The sequence below is a fragment of the Diceros bicornis genome, chromosome 26 (assembly GCF_020826845.1).
Source record: "Diceros bicornis minor isolate mBicDic1 chromosome 26, mDicBic1.mat.cur, whole genome shotgun sequence".
Classification (NCBI taxonomy): Eukaryota; Metazoa; Chordata; class Mammalia; order Perissodactyla; family Rhinocerotidae; genus Diceros; species Diceros bicornis.
Genome location: NC_080765.1, coordinates 40,798,883 through 40,821,356, shown reverse-complemented (window position 1 = coordinate 40,821,356; position 22,474 = coordinate 40,798,883). Strand labels below are relative to the sequence as shown.

General features: G+C 53.2%; 1 protein-coding gene across 2 annotated transcripts; it reads right to left on the bottom strand.

Annotated features, from left to right (window-relative positions):
• Window positions 1–8,124: 8,124 nt before the first annotated feature.
• On the bottom strand, window positions 8,125–21,714 carry TMEM114 (transmembrane protein 114). Of its 2 annotated transcripts, XM_058570097.1 has the most exons (4): window positions 21,495–21,714; window positions 21,095–21,175; window positions 9,631–9,768; window positions 8,125–8,363 (listed from the first exon to the last, which is right to left on the bottom strand). In XM_058570097.1, exons 1-4 carry the CDS (start codon window positions 21,712–21,714, stop codon window positions 8,131–8,133), a joined length of 672 nt encoding a protein of 223 aa, XP_058426080.1. In that variant the 3' UTR covers window positions 8,125–8,130. The 2 variants fall into 2 exon arrangements, with proteins under 2 accessions (XP_058426080.1, XP_058426081.1); XM_058570098.1 differs by lacking the exon at window positions 9,631–9,768.
• Between the last annotated feature and the right edge of the window lie 760 nt (window positions 21,715–22,474).

Genomic DNA, 22,474 nt, shown 5'->3' with positions numbered 1-22,474 from the left:
TTTTGTACGTGGGATGCTGCCACAGCCTGGCTTAATGAGCACTGTGTAGGTCCACGCCCAGGATCCAAACCCGTGAACCCTAGGCCGCCGAAGCAGAGAGCACTGAACTTAACCACTATGCCACCAGGCTGGCCCCAATAAATCCTTATTGAAATGAAGGAATGCATATGCGTGACTTCACCAGGTAGCAAAGCGGGGCAGAGGCACCCAACACAATCGAAAAAACCTTGAGTCTTGGAATTTCCGACAGAGCACTGAGCTGGCCCGTGTGCCCAGGTCGTGGGCTGAGTGGCGCAGAGAAGAAGTTGGACAGAGTCTGGGGTTTACAGGTTTATTCTACAGGGACTTGTTAAGCACTCGCTATGTGCCCGGTACCGTTTCAGGAATCGGCGAGGAAAAGCAGACAACACTCAGGTTAGCATGAAGCACAGAATCTAGTGAGAAAAAGAGACAATAAACAGGGTGTGTACAAAATATGGCATCGTAGACAGCAGTAAGCGCTGGGCAGATAGAGGAATGGAGGAAGGGAGCGAGGAATGTGAGTTTGGGGAAGGGGCTGCAATTTGAGCTGGGGCACCAGTGACGGTCTCGCTGATATCTGGCGAAAGAAGGTTCCAGGCTGGAGAACAGTCAGTGCTAACATGTCTGAGGAACAGCAGGCAGGCCCGTGTGGCTGCAGCAGCACAAACACCTGGGTGGATGGTGGAGGCAGAGAGGAGGGTCAGGGTGGCCAGATTTACCAAATTAAAATACAGGACGCCCAGTTAAATTGGAATTTCAGATAAGCAACACACAATTGTTTAGGATAAGCATGTTCCAACTGTTGCATAGGATAAGTATGTCCCAAGAAACAGTTGCATGTTGCTTCTCTGAAATTCCAATTTAACTGGGCGTCCTGTATCTTATCCGGCAGCCCTGGGGAGGGAGGCAGTGTCTGATCATGGGGGACTCACAGGTCATCGTGAGGTTTCGACTTTCACTCCAGGGGAGATGGGAGCCATTGGAGGGTTCTGAACATGCTCTTCCAAAGATAATGCAGAAGGAAAGTGCGAGAATTGTTTTCTCTGTTTTACAGATAAGACTTGCCTACACAACGTCCGTAGCCCCCAGGCTAGTCGAGGACCAGACGGTCACCACAGCTTCCCCAAGCCCCCATCCTCCATCCCCAGGGCAGGAGGATGTGGGGAGGGGGTGCAGGGTCTGCTCCCAGACAAGGGACACGGGGCTGTCTCCGGGCTGCCTTCACCCACCAGGGAGTCGTCCTTGCTCCCCCACTGTCCCCCAGCTCTGACCCAGGGCCCTGTCCTGAGTCCCCCTCCCTCCACCCCAAACACTGCCCAGAGGTGCCTCCCGAGGCAGCGTCTGCAGACCCGGAAGAGCCCACACGGGATCGCCTTTCTGTCCCCCACCCTCTGGCTCTGAAAGCCTCTGTGGCTCTGGTTTCATAGTGTCCATTTCTCGGTTTTTCTGTTTCTCTCTCGAATTCCATTCCTTTTCTCCACTTTTCCTGAATCCCCTTCAGTCTCTTCCTGTCTCTTGTTGCTTCTTCCTGTTTCTCTCTGTGCAGAGCTCTGTCCTTCTCTGTCTCCCTCTGCCGTCTCTCCAGCCCCTCCATCTCTACCTCTGTCTCTATCTCTTTCACTGACTATATATATTTCCCTGGGTCTTCGTGTGTCTCCCTGGGTCTCTCTTGTTTCGCTGTGTGTGTGTGTGTGCATGTGTGTGTGTATGTGTGCGCGTGTGCATCTCCATCTCTCTCCCTCCCTCCCCACACCCCGCTCCCATCCTCCATATGCTCCAGAGGGGACCTAACTTGTAAATATTTGAACACACACAGGCTGTTGTTGGAACAAGGCAGAGATTATGAGTCTGCCTCCGACGTTCATGGAGGCCCAACATCAGGGTCCCAGCTGCTGGGTGTCATGTGCTGGGAAAATGACAAGTGGAAATTCACTGAGAGGATGAGCAAAGACCAGGGATTGCTCCCTTTTTCACTTTAAATGAAATCCAGGCCGTTGACTCTTGGGGGAGGGAGTGAGCAGCCGGGATGTCAGAGGGAGGGAACCGAGGTGACAACGCTGGACCCCGGGTCTCTGTCCTGGTTCCCTCAGCTGCAGTGCCCCCCAGAGCAAGTCCTCTCCTTCTGGGGGCCTCAGGCTCCTCATCTGCAAAATGGGGGTGACAGTGCCTGTCCTGCCCCCTTCCGGGCTCCCCCAGACTCACTCCCCTCGCCATATCAGCTCTGAGGCTCCTCTCCAGGAAAAGGCAGTGAAGTCAGCCTGGGGAGACTGAGGCGGCTCTTCACTGAGCCCCGACTCTCCAGCCTCCAGGAAGACCTCTCTCCCTGAGCCTGCAGTAGGGCCCAGAAAACACTTGCTGAATTGATGAATCACTGTGGAATTAGGACAAAGAGGCCCTCATCTCCTAAGCCCTGCTCAGCAGAGGACCCGGTGGGACATTATAGTCCCTGCAGTTCACACCCCACCCACATCCCTGCCCCCTTCTCCACTTCTTTACAGAACTTTTCCCCAGGTGACACACTGCATGTTTTACCCATAATGCTATTGTGTGTCTGTCTCACACACACACACACACACACATACACACACACACAAATGAATGTCAGCTTTGTGAGCACATTTTCGTCATTTTCATTCCCTGCTAAATCCCCAGGCCCCAAACAGCACCTGGCACGTCAGACATCCAATAAGTAGTTGAATGAAGCAGTGAATATGTGAATGAGTGAATGAATGAATGAGGGAATGGACGGATGATGGATGGGTGAATGAGTTAATGGACAAATGTATGAATGAGTGAATGAGTGCATGAGTGGATGAGTAAATGAACAGATGGATGGAGGGGGGGGATGGACAAATGAATGAGTGAAGGAACAAATGGACGAATGTATGAATGAGTGAAGAGATGAGCGAATGAGTGCGTGCATACACGAATAAGCGCAGGAACGAGTGAGGGAATGGGTGGCTAGATGGATGATAGATGGAGAATTGAATAAGTGAAGTAATGAATGCAGGAGTGAATGAATGACTCTTCATCACCGGGCAGAGCGCCTCTCTAAGGGGAAAGAAGTCACCTCCATGGAACATCCACAGCGGGGGGTCCAGCCAGGTCTGGATCTGAGCACACGGTCCAGGCTGACCTCCACAGCAAGGGGGGGAGGCGCCTACTCACCCCTCTTTCCTGTGCTTTTATGAGTCAAAGGCCCCTCCGCTCATCCCCCGCCCCAAGCCCACCTGAATCCAAGCCTTGCCTCTGCGTAGTCCGAGCTCTTTCCTCTCCCACCTGGACAATGGAGAGTCCCCTCCCTGGGCTTCTTGCGCCCAATCTCGCCCCCTGCCGTCCACTCTCCACTCATCGGACCCGAGGATGTAAAGCAGTGGTTCTCACCCCCGCTGACAGCAGAGTCACAGGGGAACTTTTTAAAACACCAGTGCCCAGACTCACTGTTGAGATTTTGACTCCATCGACCTCCTCACCTCTCTAACCTCACCTCCTACCTCTTTTCCTGAACTTTCCTTCTTTCTTTCCCTCACACACATAATAAGCTTATTCCCACCCCAGGGCCTTTGCACTTGCTGCCATCTGCCTGCTCTGCTGTTTCCCTGCGTGGCAGGTTCCTCATTTGGGTCTCAGCACAAGGCCATCTCATCCAAGAGGCCCCTCCTGCCTGTCCTTCCTGGAGTAGCATCTCTCCCAGCCACCTTCCATCTCATCATCCTGTTTTATTTTCTTCCTAACACTCATCACTCTCTGAATTTCTTGTATGTGTTATTGGCTCATGAGTTTATTGCCTGTTTCCATGTAAGCTAGTAAGGGCAGGATCTTGTCACCCATCCCCACTAATGTGCCCTGGACCCTAGGACAGTTCTGGACACATGGCAGGTGTTGGGTAAATATTTGTTGAATGAATGAGATTCTTTTCAACTATGTTGTCGGCTCCTTAAGCACAGACATGCTTTCTTTTTTTATTATTCCTTTTTGTTCCCCTAGCAGGATTTCTCAACCTTGGCACTACTGACATGTGGGACTACATCATTCTGTCGTGCTGGCTGTCCTGTGCACTGTAGGACGCTTAGCAGCATCCCTGTCCTCCACTCACTAGATGCCAGTAGCACCCATCCCCAGTTGTGACCACCAAAAATGTCTCTAGACATCCCCAAATGTCCCAGGTGGGGAGGGCGTGGCGAGTCGCCCCAGCTGAGAAGCCCTGCCCTGCGGTGTTTAACCCATTCCTGGGCCCCCGAGGGTTGAAGACAGACATCCTGGGACTGATCTGAGAATCATGTCGGCCTCTGACGCAGTTCCACCAGAGGACCAGCAGGTGGCGGCAGAGACCGCCCTCTCACCAGCACCGTGGCCTTAACTTCGTGAAAACTTTTCCATTTCTTTTCCTCAGTCTCTAACTGGTTTTGCAACCGCGGTCACTCACCCCCGTGGGGCCTTATGAGCAACCCACTCAGTTTGCGCTTTTCCAGAATAGGTGGAAAGGGAGGCAGCGGCAACGTCCTGAACCCACAAGCAGACACACAGTAGAGCGGTGCGGGTGTTGGCGGGAGTGGAAAATCATCCTGGATCAGGCAGATCTGAGTTTCAGTGCCGGTTGTATCCCTTTCTCTCCTTGTGCCCTCGGGCCAGTTAACTCAACCTGCCTGTGCCTCACTATCCCCATCTGTACCCTGCCTCATTTAACTCCGCAGTCCTCACCAATGACCTATGTTTCATGTGCCCCTCTCTCTCAATTGGGTGGCGGCTCAGAGAACAAGGGCTTGCTCTGGTGCCGCCACTGCCCGGGCTCCTGGCATGTAATGGCCTTCCATCTGGTGTTTGTGGAGGACTGACTGATGGGCACGTAACATAGGGGAGGCAGAGTAAATACTCAATGGGTGCCAGCTGTGGTGATGATCATGCCATGGAGTGGATGATGACGTCACAGTGATGATCATGTCATAACGAGGTTGATGATGTCATAGTGAATATGATGGTGTCCTGGTGGGGTGGTGAGGTCATAGTGAGGATGATGATGTCATGGTAAAGATAATGATGTCATTGTGAGGATGATGATGTCATGGCAAAAATGATGACGTCATGGTGAGGAGGATGTCGTGGTGAGGGTGATGTCATTGTGAGGATGATGTCGTCATGGTGAAGATGATGATGTTACGGTGAGGGTGAGGATTCACAATGTTGATAATGGCTTTGTGATCTTATGATCCACACCAGTGGTCCCCAAGCCTGCTGAACCATCAGCACTTCCCGGGGAGTTTCTTAAACTTAAGGCTCCCCAGGCCCTCCCCACATCTCATGACTCAGAACCTTACAGAAACAAGTTCTCAACCTCAGCTACACACTGGAATCATCTGGAAAGCTCTTTAAAAATACCAATGCCTGGACTCCACCCCTAGTGACTATCAGAGCTTGTGCCTGGGCATCAGGATTCTTAAAAGATTCCCAAGTGATTCTAATGTGCAGCAAGGTGACGAGCACCTGTCACTTAACAAACTCCCCAGGTTGTGTAATGCAAAGGGAGACCCCGGACCAGGAGCCTCCGCATCACCTGGGAGCTGGTTAGAAATGTGAGTTCTGGGCCGGCCCCGTGGCTTAGCGGTTAAGTGCGTGTGCTCCGCTGCTGGCGGCCCGGGTTCGGATCCCGGGCGCGCACCGACGCACCGCTTCTCTGGCCATGCTGAGGCCGCGTCCCACATACAGCAACTAGAAGGATGTGCAACTATGACATACAACTATCTCTTGGGGCTTTGGAGGAAAAAAAAAAGGAGGAGGATTGGCATGAATGTTAGCTCAGGGCTGATCTTCCTCGCAAAAAAAAAAAAAAAAAGAAATGTGAGTTCTCAGGCCTCACCCCAAACTACTGACTCAGAGATCCCCGGGGGTGGAGCCTGGCCAGGTGGGTTTGGACAAGAGTCCCGGCCCACTGAAGTGTGAGCAGCACCACCCCCGGGGGTTCAGATGTGCAGCCACTTTGGAGACCCCCATCTCCATGGGCCGAATACCAGGATGAAAGGAGGATGGAAGTTTCTGGGGGAGGAAGGAGGGATATGATAAGTCCCTGAAGATTGTCCTGTCAATTGACCAACTCATGGGAATCTTCCAGCTTCATGTCCTAGACCTACCCCACCACCCACACTACAAAAAGCCTACATCACACCCAGAGTTATTTTCACCCAAAAGGAAGCCACGGCTTCCCAGGAGAGCACTCAGTGCCAACAGGGCCAGGAGCTGGGCACCCTCCCCGACCCACCAAGGCCACACAGCTGCTATGGTGTGTCATTATGTCACAGAAGAAGAGCTGTAATACCGTCACCAGGACTCGGCCCATGACTGAGTACAGACCACTTTGCTGGTGCAGAAGCAACTGAAAAACCCCACTGCTTTGAAGGAGGACAGAAGTCAGTGTATGTGTGTGTGTGTGAAAACCCTCCCTACTCACAGCTTGTTAGAGATGCAGAATCGCTGGCCCCACCCCCAACCTACTGAGTCAGAGGCTGCATTTTCATAAGATCCCCATAAACTTGAGACACACTGGTATAAGCCAAACAGCAGGCCACTCTCCTTCTCAAGATTTTTTCAAGTGCAACCTCTTGTGGAGTTGAGAAAAGCACAACAGGTTTTATACATATACAACATATATAACCTTTTTCTGTGGTTATAAAGTCACACACGAGCGTCCGGCTGGGTGGAAGCTCATCTCCACTCTGGCTGCATGTTAGGGTAACCAGAGCACTTTCGCAAGCTGCTGATGCTCGGACCCCACTCCGAGAAACTGCCATTTAATTGGCCTGAGGTGGGACCAGGCATTTTTTAAGTTCCCCCGTGATTCCAGTGGGCAATTCGGGTTGAGACCTACTGATGCCAGTATGTAGACCTTACTCAAGGGACGCTGGAGGACTCAGCAGATGACTCTGTTCATGCACTTCCCACTGTGTTTAAATCTCACCAGCCTGGGCTTTATCCCAGGGAACTGGGCTCAGTCAACACTTTCATGTGCAAATTACTCTTATCACAGGATCGAGGGCGCCTTCAGCAGACATTTGGCATTTGGATTGAAGACTAAGTGCAAAGACCAGCCTCCTGGAGTCATGATTGTGTTTTTGAGGATTATTCCTCTCGACTAAGTGGGAGCGTGCGATAATTCTTCCTCTGCAGGTGAGTTTGCTGATCGCTCTGTCTGGTGAATTGCAAGTTTGCTGACTGCCCTTCTTGCTAACTGTGAGCACCTGACTGTTCTTCCTCCCCACATGGAGGCCTCTGGACAATCGTGAAATGACACATAAGGGGACCAGCACACTGACCACCTGACGTTCCAGAGGGGCCTTCCTCTCTGCGCTGACTCTGTTCCGTGTTTCAAGAGCGAGCCCCTGATGGCCGAGAACGACCACAGAAGTGAAACTCTTCTGTCGAGGTTCAGAACTCCGGACAGGACAAGTGTGAGCCAGGCCAAGGTGAGGGAGGAAACTTCCACCACCCGGCTGCTGAGAAGCCCGGATCTCTGCTGTCTTCCCCCGGGGTCTCCCACTGTGCACTGCCACCCAGGTTCCAGGTCGTGTGAAGCACGAGGCCCAGCATCTGACATGGAGCCTCCTCCACTCACAGTACCCACACTGCAGCATGAAGCTGCTCAGAAAAGCTGTGATAAAGGAGAGAGCACTGTTCTTGGAGTGAGGAATATGCTACTAGCTCGCTGTGTGCCTTTGCCCAACTTACCTAACCTCTCTGGTCCTCCATCTCCTCAACAAAGAGGAGCTGATCCAAAGGGCGGGGGTGAGGATGAAATGAAGCCAGAGGAGGCACATGGAGGCCGCAATGTGTGAAGTTCTGTTTCTGATGAAGGGGTTGCTTCTGTTATTTCCTGGGTTCTGCAGTCCCTCGGGCCCCCTCCAGCCCACACGGACACACACGTGCATGGACACACAGCACACAGGCAGCACAGGTGGCACTGAGATGACGGCCGGCCGGGAGCTCAGTCCACAGCAGCTCTCAGGTTGGCCCCTGGCCTCCGCTGGTGGCCTCTGAGGAAGAGGAGGCCGCAGCCCACTGAGATGGGTCCATGAGGCCCCCGGCCACGCCCCTCCCTCCCACCACGACCAGACATCGGGCTCACACGGCCTGGTCCTGGCTCCGCCTCAGGCTGAGCACGCGGGCTGCCGCCAGGAAGGCCACCCCCGTGAGCAGCTCGGCGACGAAGCTGATCCAGCCCAGGGCCAGGGACCAGCCGAAGCGGATGTCCACCTCGTCCAGCAGGGCCTTCTCCTCCAGGAGACACAGGGCCTCCTGGAAAGCGGCAGCCGAATACGCGATGTAGACGCTGATGCCAGCGAGAGTCACCAAGGCTGCAGGGGAAGCGAAAGGAGAGGATCAACACCCACGCTCCCCACCTCCCCGGTCCCCCCACCCCCCACGCCCGGCACTGCCCTCCCTCCTCGCCCGGCCCGGCCACACTGGCCTCTTCTGGGGTCCACGCTCCCTCCACCTCCGGGCCTTTGCCCAGGCTCCTCCCTCCGCCCGGTGCACCCTCCCTTCCTTTCCCCTCGTGCCATCGGTAACTCCTAACCATCCCCATATCTCAGCTCATGTGTCCATTCCGGGACCTCCCTGAGCAGGTCAAGTCCCCCTGTGACCCCACAGCACCACACAGCCCTCCATCCCTGCCCAGGTCAGAACTGCAATTCCGCATTCGTTTCTGAAATGACTTCACTAACATCTGTCTCCCCCGATGGGCTGCGAGCTCCAGGGGGCCCGTCCTGGACGCCCCAGCAGCCAGAACGCGCCCGGCACACGCTGGGTCTCCACAGATATGGGATCAGAGCTGCGCTGTCCAGTCCTGCAGGCACCGGCCACACGTGCCTACTTAAACTTAATTTAAATGAACAACTCGCCCTCACTGACACCCGGCACATGTCAAGTGCTCTGTAGGTTGGTTCGTGGCCCCCCCACGGCACAGCGCAGGTAGAGAACTCATCCCCACAGCAGAAAGTTCCACTGGGCGGTGCTGGTTTGGGGACTCAGTCATTGGTGAACCAGTACTGCCAATATTAGTAATAATAGTGGGCGGGTGGAGGAGATCAGAGCCTCGCGACATTTTCAGCTCCAGACGCTCCTTTGACTTTTCCCCCCGTGGATTCCCAGCGTGTGTCATCACTGCTCCTGTTTGTTTTTAAGGAGGGACCATTTCAAGCGCATAGGAAGTAGGGAGGCCTGAGAACAACCAGCCAGCGGCCGGAGCCCATCTTTGAAAGCCTCTGGAGCGCCAAAGGCTATGAACCCAGGCATTGCCTGTTTTATAATAGATTAAAGCAATCTCCGTCAGACGGCAGGGGGCCCGAGAGAGGGACAGTGGCCGAGGGAGGGTCTCCCCCAGCCCACAGCCCTGACGCCAAGCCATCTCGACGTGGCTTCTTTGGTGAAATCCTGAAAATGATTCTCAGAACCTGCTCCCCGCTCGGCTTCTCTCTCGGGACCACAGACCCTGGGACCCTGGGCTGGAAACCACTCATCCCTTCCAGCTGTGATAACACAGATGGGGAAACTGAGGCCCAGAGAGGCGAGGGGACCCCATCCCTCCCCTGCTGAGGGTTCGGGCACAGGGAGAGCACCTACCTCCAAAGATGAAGAGGATCCCCGTGAGCAGCAGGGGGAGGGAGGCTCGGAGGAGGAAGCTCAGAAACCCTGTCATCCCCCCAAAAACCATCAGGATCAGGCTGAGCGGCAGCAGAATCACAAACGTCCCGTGCATGGCTTGGAAGAGATAGCACAGCAGGCAGAGAAGGGTTACTAACATCCTTCAGTCAGTCAACAAACATTTACTGAGCGTCTCCTATGGGCCAGCACCAAAACACTGGGGGAAAAAATTAACACCATTGGTACTGCTACTACTTCTAATGATAATAATAACAATAATAACAACAGTATTGAGGCTCATCTGTGCCAGGCTTTGCACTGTATAAGCATCATCTCTCTTAATTCTCATGCACTCTGCGAGGTAGGGATTATTGTTCATTCACTTATTCACGCAGCACAGGTTTATTGCGTGCATACTGCTGGGTGCTGTTCTCTGCACGGTGGATTCAGTAGCAAATACATTAGACTCCTGCCCTCATGGGGCTGATGTTCTAGCTAGAGGAGTCAGGCAGTGGACAAATCAATACGTGACAAAGTTGAGAGACGGTGACAAATGCATGGGGGATGAATAATGCAGGGAGGGGGCTAGGGCTAGGGCTCCACTGAGGAAGTGACGCTCCAGCAAAGACCTGAAGGAGGTGAGGGAGGCGGCCAAGCCGAATTAGGAGCAAGAAGGGAGAGGTTGCAGGCCGAGGAGGAGCAGGTGCAGAGTATGTGCCTGGTGAGATGGGGGCACCGGGAAGTCCCTGAGGGCGGCGAGGAGGGAGGGAGGGGAATGACGGAGGACGTGCAGGGAGAGAGGGACAGCAGACACGTGGGGCTCTCAAGCCACTGGGGAGAGTTTGACCTTCTCTCTGAATGAGACGGGGCCACTGGACAGACTGGGGCAGAAGAATCAGATTTCACTTCAGTTTCTGAGTCAATCTGGTGCTATGTTGAGAGCAGACAGCAGAGGGTGTAGCGGATCGGAAGGTGGCTGCCAAACTCATGTCCAGCTGGAACCTGCAAACATGACCTCGTTTGGGACAAGATTCTTTGCAGATAATTATGTTAAGCGTGTCCAGATGAGATCATCCTGGATTAGAGGGGTCCCTACATCCAATGACCAGTGTCCTTAGGAGGGAAAGAGGAGACACAGAGGAGGAAGTCAGGCAAAGATGGAGGCAGAGATTGGAGTGACACGTCCACAAGCCAAGGAACGCCCAGGATGGACGGCGGCCACCAGAAGCCAGGAGAGAGGCATGGGACGGATTCTCCCTCGGGGCCTCCAGAAGGACCAAACCTGCGGACACCTCAATTTCTTCTGACCTGCAAAACTGTGAGAGAACAAATTCCTGTTGTCTTAAACCACCAAGCTTGCAGTAACTTCTCATCAGCCCGAGAAAACAAATACAATGGACCAGGCTGGAAGGGCGAGGACCGTCGGGGGATTATTGCAATAACCCTGGTAAGGGACGAGGGCGGCCTGGACCAGGATGGCAGCAGTGGGGCAGGGAGAAGTGGTCCGATTCCAGGCACGTTTTGAAGGTGAAACAAGCACCAGCTCTGACGAGGGAGCGAGATTCGGAGATCTGGCGCCTGAGCCCCCGGAGGGATGAGCCGCCGTCCACCGAGATGGGGAAGATGAGGGAGGAAGAGTGGGGTCGGCGTGGGTGTCAGGGCTTGTTCAGTGTGAGACGCTGTTACACTCCAAGCAGAGACGTCAGAGACAGTTGTCCATGGTAGACCAGAGCCCTGCGGGAGGTCTGCGCTGGGGTGTCAGTGTGGTACCATTATTATTGGAACAGAGAGTGAGCTCAGAGTGGGGACTTAAGCCAGCCAGGTGTTTGAGAAAGTCTTCTCAGAAGGGGTTGAGCTGTAGTAAGGCACGAAGGAAAGCGTGGCTTCCCCAGAGGACAGAGGCGATAGTCAGTCAACAAGTGTTTATCCAGCACCCCATCGGTTACAGGGATTCAGCAGGGAGCAAAGCCAGCAAGGATGCAGGAAATTCATATCCTGGAAGGCCACCTGCCCCAAGCATGCTCAGCCACTCTCTTCTCAGCCCCTGAAAGCATCCTCTGCTCCCAAGACAGTATTTTCTAAAGACCCAACTCGCCTCTCCTCCTCCACATGCAGACCTCCCTCTGGTCCGCTCTCTGCCTGCCCAGGCTCCCCGGGGCTCCACCTCCCAGGCAAGGCCAGGCTGGGTCTTCTCCTCCCCCACAGGCTCCTGCCCATCACTCTCCCTGGCAACCCATCACTCAGGTGCGGAACATTTGCTACACTGAGTTCCATTGATATTTGAAATTCAGTTCCCCTGGGTGAGCTGAGAACAGAGATAGGCGGGAGATGAGCAGGGGAGAGGGAGGCCAGAGACAGAACATCCCATAAAAGTCTGCCACCAACATTCGATCCCCTACCCCTCTCCTGTCCCCAAATCCCAGGTGTCTTGTTAGTCAGAGGTACATTACATTACAAGGCAAGATTAGAACTTACATTACAAAATCAGGACGTAGAAAAGAATGAATTACATGAAAGTCAAGACCAATGGTGGCAGGGGGAGGGAAGAGGAATGGAGGACATCTGGGCTCTCAACATCTAAACATTTGTCACCACTTTGACTCTGAGCTACCTGGCAGCCAAAGCAGAAAGGGAAACAATTGCAAAGCTCTTTTTCACCAGTCATTCATTCACCAAATATTTATTGGTCATTTACCATGAGCTGGGCACGGAGCTTCTTTAAATCTTTTTGGCAACGACGTAGGCATGAAAACAAATACTTTCTTCTCATCCTTCGGAGCAAGCTAAGCACCACTTCTTCTGGGAAGTCTTCCCTGCCCACGTCCACCACTCTCCACACAGTCAAGTGCTCCAGCTCTGTGCCCCCTCAGCTCCCCACGGTCACCCCATCCTGGTATTTGTTACCTGGCATTGGAGGCATCTTGTCAGTTTTCTGTCTCACCTGTTAAGCAGTGAGCTCCTTGATGAGGGAGATCTTGTCTCCTCTTGTACAGTTTCATCCCTGAGTTTCTAGTAGAGCTCCGAGGATACGTGAGTGGTCAATGGGTATTTGTTGACCTAATTAACTAATTAAGAGCTAGACAGTGTGACTCTAAGGCAAAAAAATATGGCAGTTTCTAAGAAATAACAAAGAAACCAAGGAAGCTTGAGAGAAGACCTCACAGTTGTTAAAAATATGGACTTCAGAGCGAGATGCTCTGCATTTGAATTTGGGCTCTGACTGTGGGACATTGGGCATCACTTAATGCCTCAGAACCTCCATTCCCCATCTATGAGATGAAGGTCATAATACGTGCCTCACAGTATTATTGCACGAACAATGTGTGTGAAAATAACAGGGCAATGTGGGGCAGTGTAAGATGTTTAGTGCCATGTCCCGTAGGGTAAGTACTAAATAAATCACAGCTCTGACAATAATAAAGACGATGATGATAATAATTCAGTCTGACCTTCATTGTGACCAAATCACTTTGTCTTCGACCCTGTAAATACCACCAGCCTTGGCGGGTCAAGGAAACAAGAACTATCTCCCTCCCAGGACAGTCACAGGATAAAATGTGGTTATAGAGGACGATACCGGTGGTCTTCCTTCCGTCCTCCCTTCCTTCCTGCCTTCCTTTCTTTGTTAAGGAAGAATCTTGGGCAAGGAAGCACAACAGCTAGTGTGGAGACCTGGTCCTGTAAGATCTGCAAAGCATCGCCTCCAGACTATGGCTGAGAAATGAAATCGTTTCTCATTTAGAAATTAATGAGGTTTCCTGGAGTGGGTTCAGCCCTGGTGGCCCCGCGTGTGCGTTCCCCAGACATGCTGCGAGCTGACTCGACGTACGCGTTCAATTAAATGTCTGGGTAAGAACAGGTTCCCCGTGGGAGAGTTGTAAAATCTCCTGCTGAAATTGGGTTTAGCTTTTTTTTGTGCGTGTGCCTTAGTCTCTGTTATTTTTTGATTTTTCAGGACTGCAGTCTTGGGACGTGAATATTGATTCTGATTTCTGTTCTGCTTGGAGTTGTACCCGTCTCCAACCACATCTCACTCAGAAACAAATATCCATGGGCCCCCGATGAGCACCAAACTCTACCACAGAGCCTGAGGTTACCGCAGTGGACGAGGTCCCTGCTCTTATGGGGATCACAGTCCAGTGCAGGAGATGGACTAGCAAGGAAACAAAGGAGATAATTACAGACTGAGATGCGTCACAAAGGAAATAAGTATGATGCAGCGGAAAAACGGGGTGAGCAGTGGGTGGGGGGGCGCTTCATTGGATAGGTGGTTGCATTAGTTTTCTTGGGCGGCTGTCACAAATTACTGCAAACCAGAGGGCATCGAAGCAGCCGGAGTTTATCCTCCCACAGTTTTGGAGGCCAAAAGTCCAAAATCAAGGTGTCGGCAGGACCGCACTCCCTCCGGAGGCTCCAGGGGAGGATCCTTCTGCCTCCTCCAGCTCCCCGGCGGTTGCCAGCAACCCGGGAGGTTCCTTGGCTTGCGGCAGCATCGCTCCAATCTCTACCTCCATCTTCATGCCGCTCTCTTTTCACTCCCTTGTGATGCTATTTTTCTTATAAGGACGCTTGTCATAGGATTTAGGGCCCACCTGGTTTATCCAAGATCATCCCATCTCAAGACCCTTAATAACATCTGCAAAGACCCTTTTTGCAAATCAGGTCACATTCACAGGTACCAGGGGTTAGGACGTGGACCTATCTTTTTGGGGGTGACATCTTCCAATCCACTAGAGTGTTTCCAGCAGGATCTCAACAGATGATAGCTGAGATGACTACATAGAATTAATAATGATAATAATGTTGACCAGTCAGTGTTTCACCAAGGGCAAATGTGTGCCCTAGTACGAGAGATCTTTTCGACTCAAAAATGCTTTGTTGCAAGTAAAGGAAACAGCAAACCCAGAAAGAAGCCAAGATGTTCACGCCAAGGAGAACTGTGTTTGTGGCCGCTCCATTATCACATAGTTCAAAGAACCGCTCGATGGAAAACCAGGCTTCCAGAATGCTGTCAGGTCAGGAAGCCCCAGCCTGGCTAGTGAAGTAATAGTCCTGCTCTTACAGACAGCAGGGATGCGTCTTTCTTCAGAAACATCAAAAGCTCTGACAAAAGGAGAAAGTCTCAGGAACATTTCCCAAAGGGGAAAATGTCACGGTCTTTATTTTCAAACCTTGTCAATGTGACTCTGAGACTCCAGGAAGCGCTCAGAGATATTCAGTCCTATGACGCCTGGCAAGATAGGGGATTTTTTAATTTTTGTAAATATCTGTCCTTGGGCCTGTTGTCACCAGAACATAGTCCCCTGGAGGACGGGGGCTGCATCTTGGTTATCATCATGATCTCCGAGACGCATTGTTGTGATACGGGAAGAGCAGAGCTCTACAAGCAAAGACCTGGGTTCAAATCCTGCCTCCGCTTCTTACCACGCAAAGGACATCTCTCTCGAAAGCCTCTTCCCTCACCTGTCAGCTGGACCTGGGCTCTGACTTGGCCAAGCTGTTGTGAACACTGAATGTGAAAATAATTGTTTCTTGACCTCAAGTAACTTAGGCTCTACCAGGTAGGAGTTTTTAATTTCCATTTCACAGATGAGAAAAACTGAAGTTCAAGGTACTTATATCAGTTGCTTAAGATGGAACGGCTATGAAGTGTCAGAGGTGGAACAGAACAACAAAGGAGATTGCCAAAGGGGTGGTGGGACTGCAGATGAGGGGTGCTTGACCCAGCCTGGAAGTTAGGAAGGGCTTAGGGAGTGGGGAGGACTCAGCTGAGACCCGGAGGTCAGAGAGGGCTGAGAGGTGGGGGTGGGTTTCCTACAAGAGAGGACAGAATGTGCCAAGACCCCAAAGCATGAGATACCTGGCAGCACACACATGTCTCAGCTCCTGCAGCTGGAGAGGTAGGCAGGGGCCGTAGAGAGTTCCATGAGCCACACTAAGGAGAAATCCAACCATGCGGGCAGTCCTTTCAGGGCTTGTTTTATAGCAACACGTGGTAACATTCTTAGAAAAAACTTAAAGCAAGACCCACGTGGCCACCACCTCAACTCCTCTTTCTTCCTCTCCTCCCAGAGTGAACCTCCATGAATGCTGATGCACATCCCTCCAGTATTTTTTCCATATATTTACGTATTTTCCTATATATTTACCTATTTCTCTAATTCTAAGATGCACACCTGGTCACACCTTAACATACTGAAAACAGGATATGTTTGACCATCCACATTATAATTGGCTGTGTTGTTTCTCTCTTAATGGCATATAAAATAAAGGAGCAAGGAGCATCTTCAAATGTTGGCACATACCCACAGAAAAGACAGACTACCGGGAATTTGGAGGAAGGGGTAACAAATGCCATCACACTGCCCATTACCCTCTGTAACTCGCTGTCTTCAATCCACTGTGTATCGCAGCGTTCTATCCATTAGTATACTCTTTTTACAGACGACGTAATATTCCATATACCACATGTAAATGTTTAGCCACGTCTCCACCCATGGGCACTGAGGTTGTATCTTGTTCTCCACTGTTACAAAAATAGTACGGGCAACCTCTTCTTAGAAGCTTCACATGGTAGACACCAAGAAGGGGAATTACTTTGAATATATATATATTTTTTTAGTTTGAAGTGTGTACTTGACTTTCAACGGGCTCCCCAAGAGGCAGCCTGAAGCCCAGGCCTGCACGCCCTGAGATGAGAGACCCCAGGCTCCCGCTGCATCCCTCCCGGCCCGTAGCCCAGCTGAGCATAAATCACAATAAGAATTCCCTCCTGGGCCCACACAGCCTCTTAATGCCATTATGTCCCCGAGCCCTTCATTTCTGTCCCCCGCCACCTCCACTCTTGTGATCTGCACCAGGCATCGTGGGAGGGCTGGTTTTAATTTTCCACGCCACTGCAACAGCCCAGCCCCCAGAAACACTGGAAACCCAACCCTGTGATTTTCCAACCTAGCCTCCTCACAAGACAGCCAGGCCGGGCCACTGGCCCGCCGTCCAGCCTCTGCCACTCAAGTGCTGTGTCGGGCCAGTGTTTGACCCGTCTGGGTCGGTGTGCTTATCTGCGGGGTGACCAGCCTGACTTTCCTCCCGGGCTCTGGGGAGATGGGCTGAGGTAAGGCGTGGAGAGGACACAAGGTACATCTAAGACATGCTCTCTGCACTACCCTGCAGAAACACCAGCCTCCGGCTGTCTCTGGAACACACCACACTTGGTCCTGCCTCACAGCTCTGCACTTGCTGTTCCTTCTCGTGACGCAGGTCTCTGGTTCCCTGTCTGAAGGGAGCAAGGTACGATGGGGGACTCTGAACCCAAGAAACAGGCTAGGCGCTCCTCCTCTGCACTGCCATGGCCTCTGGTCTTAGCACACTCACATTATGCTGAAATCATACTCGATGTAGCCTCCTTCTAAAAGGGTAGAAACTGCCTGGGTTCGAATCCTGGATCGACCAGCTACTGTGCAAACTTTGGTGACCTACCTAAACTCTCTGTGCCTCAGCGTCCTCATTTGAAAAATGAGGATGATAATAACAGTACGTGCCTCATGGGATTGTTGTGAAGATCAGCTCCATTTTACAGATGAGAAGCCTGAGGCTCAGGGAAGCAATATGACTTCAAGCAGGAGGGGGAGATGTTAATTGACCTCCTACTTTGCACAGCGTCTTGTGCTGGGTGCTTGGCTGACATGATCTCATGTCATCTCAAAGCAGCCGGTTTATGGAAGCAGAGAGCTCGTGGGAATACACAGCTGGGAAGAGCTGGGCCCTTATCTATGATCTGGCTGACTCCATCAGCCACCCCTTGTTATACGTGGCGCATGACTCAGCCTGGCCAATCAGCACATCCTATCCGCTCCGCCACAGTGATTGGCTCAGGCCTGGGCATGTGATCCAATCTGGTCCAATGAGAGGCCTTTGGAGGTTTTGCAGAATTATGGGGAAATAGAACGGTCTCCTGCTTGGGTTGCTAAGACTGGAGAGGATTTAATTGGAAGCAGAACCCACACAGAAGCCAGGCCCAGAGGGGAGAAGAAAGAAAATGAGTTTAGCTTTCTGGATCCCAACAGGTTCCAGCTTTTCAGTCACATGGACCAGGAACTCCTTCTGGTTTAAACAAGTTTGATCTGAGCGTCTGTCACTTGCCACCAGAAGACTCCTGGCTGATTCTGCCAGCCTGGTTGGTTCTAGACCGTGGCTCTTTTACCTACACTGGGCTGAATTTGATGACCCCCCCCCCCCACAAAAATAATTCCAGTCCCTAGGCAAGGAACCAAACCCACAGCGTCCCCAGAGCTAATCTGGAAGAGAAAACATCCCAGCAAGGCGGATTTTTATTGGGCACTGAGGCGGTCTGCCTGCTCGGATTTTCTTAGAGGAAAAATCAAGGGTTCTCGAGGATTTGTCTAGGAGGCTGACTCGGAGAACATGCTGCTTGTCCACCGGCCTCCCTCCTCTGCAGCCTCTGCAGCAGGTCCTTAAAGGAATGAGACACCTTCAGATAATAGAAGAGCTGGGACAAGATTCAAAGTTCATTCTGGGGAGAAAGAGATTCTGGGAAAAAGCTCTCTCTGGGGGTGAAGCAGCCAGCAGCGAGCACGCAGTCTGAAGGGGCAGCCTGCTCTCTTTCATGGATGATTTCATGGTAATGATAGCAGCCACCACTTAAGGCGCACTTACGGGGCCAGGCACTGCCTGAGGCTCCTTAAACACACTCCCCCGATATTCTCACAATATCCTGATGAAAAGAGAAGACAGTTATCCTCATTTTGCCCGTGAAGGGACTGAGGATCAGAGAGGTATAGGAACCTGACTCAGGCCACATGCCCAGTTGGCAGTGAAGCTGGGGTTAGACCTAGGTCCGAGGGTGAACAGATGAACAGACTCTGGATGTGAGTTTTGCCTGTTTCTCAAAATCCTGGAGCACACAGGGTGGTTACATTGTCAAGTTTCACAAAGAAGCCAGACCAGTGCCGAATGCAGATAGCCATCCCATTTTCCCCTAGGCATGATAAATGGCTGAATGCCAGCCCCCAGGCCAGCAAAGGCTCAGCACTCCACAGATGTGACTGCATCTATAAAGAGGCTGGAAGGAGTGGTAAAGGGGACTCACGTTTACTGAGCACTTACAATGTGTCTAGCACTTTTATATCAAATCATTCTTTCATGCAACATCGAGATCCCACAACCAGGCACTGTGTGAGCTCCCAGGTAAGTGTGATTTTTCCATCCAGCTAGTTCATGGAATCCTGACCACGTTCCCTCATGGTTTTGACATCTCATTTTGGTAGACGTGGAAACGGAGGCTCAGAGAGGTTGACACCTCTCCTAGGATCACAGAGTGTCCTGGGAAGGGTCCCAGCTGGGATTTGACCCCCATCTCCCTCACTTCACAGGGAGGAACTCTTGATGACTCTTGACACAGTGCTCTGAGAACACCCAAGGTTCCTCCCATTGCAGCGTGGGGCTCAGGACAGAGCACCTGGCACCCCACCTCTCCTGCCGCCTGCATGTCCCAGGTGTCTGGGAGAGCCCCTTGTGGGACTCTACGGTGTGCTGGAGCTGGATCGCATCAGCTCGAAGAGCCAAGTGCTAGGTTTTTAGGAATTTTGTGAGCCAGTCGACACATGGTGATAGCTTGAAATTGACCACAGCGGGACTATTTACACCACAGAAATCAGCAAATGCTACCAATCAAGACTTCCCTCGGGGCTCGCCCCGCGGCTTAGCGGTTAAGTGCACGCTCCACTACTGGCGGCCTGGGTTCGGATCCCGGGCGCACACTGACACACAGGTTGTCTGGCCATGCTGAGGCGGCGTCCCACATACAGCAAGTAGAAGGATGTGCAACTATGACATACAACTATCTACTGGGGGTTTGGGGAGAAAAAGGAGGAGGATTGGCAACAGATGTTACCTCAGATCCGGTCTTCCTCAGCAAAAAGAGGAGGATTGGCATGGATGTTAGCTCAGGGCTGATCTTCCTCACAAAAAAAAAAAAAAGACTTCCCTCTCCCCCAGAGAGCCAGTTGTTAAATATTTCCCAGCACACCACTGGACTTCAGAGAAACAGTTCTGGTTCATTCATTTACTCATTCATTCATTCAACAAACATATATTGAGCTCCACCTTTCCATTATATAGTCTGCATTCACTCTCATACCTGCTCAGCAGACCTTGGCTCATGGCCTACTCTATGCCAGGCTCTACGTTAAACATTGGGAATTCCGCAGTGGCAAGATAGACACGAAGCTCACAGTCTAATGAGGGAGTCCAATGTTAACCCCAAAATGTCATATAACCTGTACTAGGAGTAGGAGCTGATCAAGTCAAGCTGGCAGGATGGGAGCAGGGAGACTCCAGTAAAGGAAGTGGCATGTGCAAATTCCCTGTGGCAGAAGGAAACTTGGCATGTTCCACGAACTGGCACAAGGCCAGCATAGCTGGAGAGGAGAGAGCAGAGGGGAGAATGGAGTTGGCGAGGGGCCCTGGCAGCCCTTACAGGCCATGCTAGGGACAAGCCTCAGTAAGTCTATCAAAAATTGCCCACATTTTTCAAGGTCTATGGAACTCAGCCTTCATTTCCTCCTCTGGGCCTGTTTCCTCATTGCAAAAATGAAGATACAAGTGGAGATGATAATAACTTCAGAGGGAGGCTGTGGGGATAAAATGAAGACACAGATGAAAAGCATGTAGCTCCAGGTCTGGCCCGCTGCAAGCCTCGGTGAATTGCATGATTACCTTTATTTCCCTCCTTCCTCAAGTGTTTATCCAGCCCCAGTTTGCTCTCTTGCCTTCAGTCCTCACACCTCTACTGAGCTCCAGGCAGTGTCCTCGGCCCTTAGGAAATCAGCCATGACCAAGACAGACACAAAGGGCCCTGGGGGGAGGGGGCTGTTCTCTGCCTCCTAATTGCCTTCCTTGAATCACTCAACAAATATTTATGACATTTCCCTGCCACCGCCAAGCGCTTGTTCTCAACAGCAGGATAAAAATAAGGTTGACCTGGGGTGTGCCTTCTGGTCTATGGGGTGAGACCTCTCTTTGCAACATTAGGCTCCCCAGGCTGCTTTAGGTGTCTCCTCGGGACCCCACCCACCCTTCATCATGCTGCTTGTCACTCTGAAATGTAACTTCGTATTTCCACCCCAGCTAGTCTGTGAGCTCCTTGAGAGCATGGCCTGGGTCTTAAGCATCAACACGGTGCCTGGTGCGCAGAAAGCCTGCAATCAACGTTTGTCGAATGAATCCTAAACCATACAACATTACAGGTGGAACAAGAGAGGCCCCGCCCCCTGCTCCTAACCCCACTGTCTTCTCCCGCCAGGTGTCGGAGGCCGCCCCGGCCGCCCCCTCCGCAGTGCCCCGGCCAGCTGTTCGGAGAAGAGCTCCAAAAGTGGTGGCCAGACCCGGGGTTCTCCCCGCATCCCGCCCTCCCCGGACTCACTGAGAAGTTGTCGGCTCGAGTCGCTGACCGTCACGTTCTCCTGCCAGAAGGGGTTCATCAGCGGCGCGCACGGGCTCTGGACTGGATGGGGAGGAGGAATCGTGGGCGGGGGCCCTGGAGTTCAGACCCCGGCCCGCGGCTTCGCCCCCGCGCCCGCCCGAGACGCCCCACCCGGGAGCGCGTGCGGAGAGCTGGAGCAGCTCCGGGCTGAGCTGGGCACCACTCCGAAGGGCGTCGGCACCCCAGGCCCTTGGCGACCTTCCCCCCTTGCCCCCAGACACCGCGTTTGATGCTCTGGGGATTGCGGGAGGGGTGCGCGCCAAGCAACAGGTCCCCAGAGAGCAGGGCACCGCGCGGGGGGCGTTGGCACCCGCCGCCCGGGTCCCGCGTGCGCCCTTACCCCTGCAGGTCCGCCAGAGGCCGGAGTGCGAGCTCAGAGGCTCGAGCTGGCTGCGGTTGGCGGCCCCCGCCAGGTCCTGCGCCCCCGGGCCGCTCCTCTCCAGCCGCTCGGTGTCGATGATGTACCAGAAGTCCGTGCCGATGGCGGCCGCCAGGAGCACGAAACTGAGCGCCCCGGTCAGCGCCGCCGCGCCGGCCAGCGCGCCCAGGGGCACCCGCATCGCCGAGCCGGGGCTCCCAGCCCCACCTCCCGGCTCTCGGAGCTGGAACCTGGAACCCAGCCTTCGGGCCTCAATCCCTCCCTCCGACTCCGGCTCCGCCCCGCAGACCCCTCACCTGCGCCCTCAGACCCCACCACAGCCTAAATCCCACCGCAGCCCTCCGCTCCCAGCCCAGGTGCGCCCTCTCACTCCCACTCCCCACTTTCCCCCAGACGCCTCTCCCTCCAATCCCTTCCCTCGCCCTCCACGAACCCCCAGCTGTGGCCCGCTCTGCCCTGCCGCTCCGTTTCCGCGCAGCCCTCCTTGCTCTCCCCACACTACCGCCTCAGCTCCCCACTTCCCACCCGGGGCGCCAGGAACCTTCCCTTCCTTCCCACGGCTCCCGCTCCCCGCCCCGCGCAGCGGACCATGCGCCCCTCCTGCCCCACCTCCTCCTCCCGGCGCCCGTGCTGGGTGGTGTGAGGGGGGGAGGGCGGCCTTCACACGCACTGGGGGAGTAGAGCGAGGGGCGCCTGGCCTCACAGTCCCGCCCAGGGTTTGCAGGTAATCTTCCATAGCCCCTGTCCCTCCACCTCCAACTACCCTTCCTCCAAAACCCACCTTCCGTTGATCTTTCCAGGCTGGCTACAGAAGGAAAAGGCAGATCTGTTTTTTATAAAAGTTCTTTAAAGCAATGAGCTAGGCCAGGTCCTCTGAGTCTATTGTTTCTACCAGGGAAAACTTGCCTCATCACCATCACTGCCACCTCCAGTGCTACCCT

Bases quoted from the DNA above. Each gene is read 5' to 3' on its own strand.
- TMEM114 (XM_058570097.1), bottom strand. From the start codon at position 21,714: ATGCGGGTGCCCCTGGGCGCGCTGGCCGGCGCGGCGGCGCTGACCGGG. The intron at 21,176-21,494 runs GTAAGGGCGCAC...CTCCCCATCCAG, and splicing joins CCTCTGGCGGACCTGCAGGG to TCCAGAGCCCGTGCGCGCCG. The intron at 9,769-21,094 runs GTGAGTCCGGGG...ATCTCTTCCAAG, and splicing joins CTCGAGCCGACAACTTCTCA to CCATGCACGGGACGTTTGTG.